This window comes from Labeo rohita, chromosome 9 (genome assembly GCF_022985175.1).
Source record: "Labeo rohita strain BAU-BD-2019 chromosome 9, IGBB_LRoh.1.0, whole genome shotgun sequence".
Taxonomy (NCBI): Eukaryota; Metazoa; Chordata; class Actinopteri; order Cypriniformes; family Cyprinidae; genus Labeo; species Labeo rohita.
In genome coordinates, this window is record NC_066877.1 from 26831525 (window position 1) to 26837649 (window position 6125).

General features: G+C 36.8%; 1 protein-coding gene across 3 annotated transcripts in view; it reads right to left on the bottom strand.

Annotated features, from left to right (window-relative positions):
- Positions 1 to 5775, bottom strand: part of LOC127170958 (receptor tyrosine-protein kinase erbB-4) — a 391542-nt gene extending 385767 nt beyond the window's left edge. For all 3 annotated transcript variants that reach the window (XM_051119332.1, XM_051119331.1, XM_051119330.1), the window contains exon 1: positions 5441 to 5775. In XM_051119332.1, the coding sequence (XP_050975289.1) occupies positions 5441 to 5519 (79 nt within the window). In that variant the 5' untranslated portion in view covers positions 5520 to 5775. The remainder of the gene's footprint in view (positions 1 to 5440) is intronic.
- Positions 5776 to 6125: the final 350 nt, after the last annotated feature.

Consider the following 6125-nt stretch of genomic DNA (forward strand, 5'->3'; position numbering starts at 1 on the left):
TTTTAGATGTTGTTTCAAGTTAAAAATTCAGTTTATTCTTACTGAATAAAAAATGTATCCGTCTGAACAGGAATGTTGCTTTATGCACATTTTGGTGTTTTCATCCGGCATGTTTTATGCAAACCCCCACAAATTCTCATAAAAACAAGTGAACAGAAAACTGGGTAAAGTCATTTTGTTTGCATGTTTAAATATAGACAATCATGCATGTACATGTGCACTGCATATGTTCTATGTTTACATAAATGTTACCCTGGACCACAAAACCAGTCATAAGTTGCATGGGTATATTTGTAGCAAAATAATCAATAATACATTGTATGGGCTACAATTATTTATTTTTCTTTTACGCCAAAAATAATTAGGATATTAAGTAAAGATTATGTTCCAAGAATGTTTTTGTAAATTTCCTAACGTAAATATATCAAAACTTCATTTTTGATTAGTAATATGCATTGCTAAGAACTTCATTTGGACAACTTTAAAGGTGATTTTTTTTTTGCACCCTCGGATTCCAGATTTTCAAATAGTTGTATCTCGGCCAAATATTGTCCTATCCTAACAAACCATAAATCAGCTTTCAGCTTTCAGAAAATGTATAAATCACAATAAAAAAAAATAAATAAATTGAGCATTATCACTGTTTTTTTTTTGTGGTCCTGGGTCACAAATATATATGGAAGGGCAAATATAATGTTTATGTTAGGAAACAGTGTAATAATATCTGAAAATGTGCCTACATATGTCAGTCCTAGATTTTTATAACTCAACATGTCCTATGTGAACCAGAACACCACCATAAAAAAAATAAAAATAATAAATTTTTCAAAAGGATAATTCACCCAGATATAAAAGCTGTCATCATTTATTCACCTTCATGTTGTTTCTCATTGTGCAACACACACAAAAAAATCTCTTTGTCTTTAAAAGTAAATGTGACAAAATGTTTATTTTGGGTGAACTATTCCTTTAAGAAGACATTGACAGATTTTTGTACGGCACAAGGATCATACCTAGATGGCAAAGAAGCCAGAGGGCAGCTTTTGTTGGTTAAATCAGTGTAGAAATCTACAGCAAGTCTGACAGATAGAGAGAAAGTGACAGAACGAATAAGCAATGCGTTGAGCCAGTAGCGGGTCTACCGTGATCAAATCCTCAAACAAATCATCAAATTCCCATTAGCCTCTGGAAGGATAAGGCAGCGCATGTACAGCCGCAGCAAAAGCAGCAGTCAGCGCAGCTCCAGTGAGAGAGAGACACTCAGAGTCGGAGCAGAGAGCAACACGCTGCGCAGGAACCCGCCTTCGCTTGGCAGGAGTTGGCGCTCCTAACAGAATCAAAGGCTGCTTTTCTTCCCATTGAGACACACGGGCTCAGAGGTCAGCCTGCCTTTCTTGGACCAAGATGGAGAAAAACTGAATAAATGGGCTTTGTGAGACAATGGGTTATTGCTGTGTGGGCAGGCGTTTGTAGCACTGTGGCCTCTCGCTTTGACGAAATAAAAAAGGAGCGAGAGATGCTGCGCATCGACTGCTACGATAAAAGTAAATACTTTACCCTTCTTTGTTGATAGGGCTTCCTGTCTGTGCCACACTGTGTAAACATTTAGATGTACTGTGAACTTCAGAGGTGTAAGCCTGGAAATAAATATACAATGCCTTACGAACACGTCTGTGCCATATCATAATCTGCAAACAGAGTTACGTGCTATAAAGAATATAGAAAAAAGATTTGAGTAAACAACAGTGTTAAAAAAGCATTCAATTATGGAAGACGGCAAACTCAAAATGTATTTAACAGAGCAATGAAACTTCCAGAAAGTGAGGGGAAAAGGAGGGAAGATTCCCGTGGGATACTCTGGCCTCATATGGGACCTGTCAATCAAAAGTTTGTATGAAACCTCAAGAGGCCAGCCCAGAATGGACAGAGGTGAGCTAAGACAACTTGCTTTCCCACAGTCATCAAAAATTCAATATTCACAACTGAACAAATAAATGAATAAGGTTTAAAAAAAAAAAAATCACTAATTTTTAACTAAAGATTTTTTTTTTCCTTGATGTACTTTTTCCAAAGCAACCTGTGTTAAAAACGGAAATGTAACAGCTAAAATCCTTCTGCTATTGTCACAAGTCAAATAAAACTAATCGAGTTAAGTTTGGCACAATTTTAAGAATTTTTTCTCAGTATTAAAAGTATGATATACAGATAAACTAGTGTATGCTGTATTATTCACTTCTCATGCTTGTCACACAGCTCCATTGTAACAGAGAATCTATCCAAGAAATAGATCAGATGCAGAGAAGGAGAGTTAAATTGCTGAACGATTAGTTTTCATCAGCAGCCAGTTTCACTGACGGGACTTAATCCAAAGCTAAGCCGATTAACAAACTGATATTTGTGTTCCTACGATTCCCCACAAGTCTTGCTACTGGCACAGCTCCTAAATGTCACGGAAGAGACTGATTTAAATTCACGGCCGTCTTCAGACAGACTGAAGCGATAACCGATACAGATCAGAGTAATGAGTAATACAGCCAACTAAACAACAGCACACTGCAGTGGTCAGATCCCTCATCATCATAATCATCATCATAATCATTAACCCTTTCATTAACTTTGCAATCAACAGAAGAACGCACTTCAGAAATTGCCCATATTACAACCTGGAACTGATGAGACAAATAATACACAACATCTCCAAAACAATGAACATATTATTGATCAAAACAAAATGACATCATTTTAATATATTTATTTTTGATTTTTAACATTTAACATTACATATTTTAATTATTCATACTGTTCAACTATGTATTTGTGCATTTATTGCAAAGTCTGTGTTCAGACTTGGGTAGTTAAAACTTTGACATATAATAATGCTTTATTTATTTATTTTCAATTTTAGGCTAAAACTGTCATGCATATGGAAAAGTATGTATCATATGCCAAACTTTTTAATCACATATGTGAACCTGGACAAACTAAACCAGTCATAAGGGTAAATTTTTCAAAATTGAGATGTGTACGTAAAAAGCTGAATAAATAAGCTTTCCATTGATGTATGGTTTGTTAGGATATATGTGAACAATATTTGGCCCGAGATGCAACTATTCGAAAATCCGGAAACTGAGGGTGCCAAAAAAATAAAAAAATAAAAAATAAATAAATAAAAATAAAAATATTGAGAAAATCAAGCTCTTATTACAAATTAAGTTTCGATATATTTACGGAAGGAAATTTATAAAATATCTTCATGGAACATGATCTTTACCTAATATCCTAACGATTTTTGGCATAAAAGAAAAATCTATAATTTTGACCCATACAATGTATTTTTTACTGCTACAAATACACCCGTGCTACTTAATGGCTTTGTGGTCCAGGATCACATTTTTGCCTTCACATGTTCTTTTAAAATGCACCTGTGGTGTAACAAATTAATTTTTACAAGAATTAAATTGCAAAATGTGTCCATATGAATATTAGCTCATTAAACCTGCATGCTCAATAATTACAGATGAACTACAAAGATTTAGAACACAATAGTTTTTAATTAAGTATAGCATGTCAGACTAGTACACAACATCTTGAAAGTTCATTAACTACCCAACTATAGTTCAGTTTCTGATAAAATGTTTGTTTGTTGTGAAGGTTAATGTCCTTCACACCTGCACTTTTAAAACAGTTCTTTATGAAACCTAAACACAAACGTACTACTGTTAAAAAGCAAAATAAAACAATCCGTAGCTACAGTATATCATTTCTTTTCGAAATAAAGGTGTTATTTATTTACTTTTAACAACTGTAATTTTGCTGAATATCCTACAGTGGTGTTGTGTTTTGTTTTTTACCTGTAAACCCATTAAAATTGCTCTCCCTTCAGGCTTTTTAATTTACTTAATCTAAAATAACAATTGGATCAGCATCGTGGCTCCTCCGGCAGCGCAGCGGAGCGCAGAAGTGCGTCAGGAGCGCCTGCCTTTGCCAATGACACTGATATCAGTAACGAACCATAAGACCTGATTAGTTTGTGCTCTTTACCTGCTTTCGATTAGTCAACTGAAATGGCTCGATTTTACCCGTTAGTTAATAGTCAGTGTGTCTAATTGTCAGTGTGAAAACTGATTAGAGGTGAAAACGAACAACGCAAACCGCACAATGAAGACAAGATGGAAACATTTCAAATAGTTTCAAGGTGTTCAAATTCATCAGATTGCGTAATGCTTCGCTATAAAGTTTTCTTGGATGCTTTTAATGAGGTCAATTCAGCTCGACTGTGATGGAGGATCGGTGGCTACAGCATCATTATACTACTGTAATCGATATTGAGGTTTCATATTGATGAATTTACCCATTTTGGATGGATCTACGTTTGGAAATTAGTCAAGATGACTTTTCATCAATGGATGTGTTTGCGTGAGAGACAGTATGAGTATGCCTTGCATAAATTATTTCTTTGCATCTGATTTTTGTATTACATATTGCAATTATTGTTTTAATAACATTGTTTTAAAATTGGATTTTACATGATTTGCTTGCATATATATATACGAAAAACTATAATGCCAATAAAATACGGACACAGAGAGAGAGAGAGAGAGGGAGGGTGAGAAAGAGATTTGTGATTCAGACCATCTCGGTTCATATACTACCACCATGTGGAGATCTGAACACCACATTGATGTGTATTCGGGGTATTCTTATGTCATAAAACAGCAAATCTGCCAATATTGTGTTATATTTTCCGTATAGCTATTTACATTTGAAACACAGGGAGTCTGTTTAGTTGAGCCAACTTTTCAATAAAAACACATTCGAAATAAAACATAAATTCCCAGCTTACATATAACAGTATTGGGTTTCTACATCAAAAAAATGAAAAGGATGAGAAATCAAATACCGTGCATTTGATTGCACGCTGACATTTCAAGTTTACGTTTTCTTTTCAGCCCACGAAAAGTCAAGCATAAACGAGTCACACGCACCAGAGGTTCGACTCAAGGCAACAGAAGTGATTTTTCACATGCATGGAAAGCAATGACCACTCAAACTCTTTCTCAGACAGTGTACGGGCTGAGAATAACAAAACAAACGTCCAGTGAGACTGAATGCCCCTTTCAGTGGTACTTCAACAGTGCCATTCTGCGCTATCAGTGCCACTGCTCCAACTGTATGCCAGCTTATTTCACACCAACACACATAAGAGACTCTATGCATGAAATCTATGCATCATTGTGGTGGTGAATGAATGGCACTCATTTACCATCACAATAACGCATATACACACCATGGTTTTATTGTCAGGCACAAAAATGGTTCCTCGCACCAGAGGATGGGTACTGCGAGAAGCATCCACAAAAAAGTAAGCAGAGCTCATAGGTGCGTGCACGAGACGCATAAACACCTTTGCGCACGAGACGATGGTCAGTCGTTTACTCACCTTGCTGCGAGTCGCTCAGACGGACCGCCACAGAAGTGAGAAGAAACCCGAGGCAACACAGAGAAGATGCCAGCTTCATGTTTGAAGTTGCCCGTGTATTTCACATGTCCAACACCATATCCTTTTATTTAAAATGTCTTAAGACAGGAACGCAACTGCGGTGGAGTGACTTCTCAAGTGCTGCTGTTGCGTGTCAGTGTGAATAAGGTAATAAGACGTCCCGTTTAAATGGTAAAATAGTCCTCAGGAAAGAGTGTAAAAGTTCAGGTGCGAGAAATTCGCTGTATAGTGCTTTGACAGGATCTCGACGCAAGGCTCATGCCATTACTCTCTTCAGACGCTCTTCAGCGCTGCGACGGCACAAAGCCTAAGACACGCCCCCATCGAACTCCGCACCGCCCTCGGCTAATCTAATTGGTCCGAAGTCTAGATAATTAGACAAGCGCCCGCCCTTCGACGCTCAGCGTAAGTTTTTGATTGGCTCAAGAGGCGCTCGTTTCTAAATACACCTGTCTTGTTCTGCATATTACGGCGTCTTCTTTACAGGGCGTTTGTTCAAATTTCAGGAGGCTTCATGAACTGTCAGAGAACGCATGACGTCGTTATTTCAAATAAAGCTCAGATGTAGTACGTAGTACACTTACAAATGTTTCAGAAAGTACCATAGTACTTCGACCGGTTACCA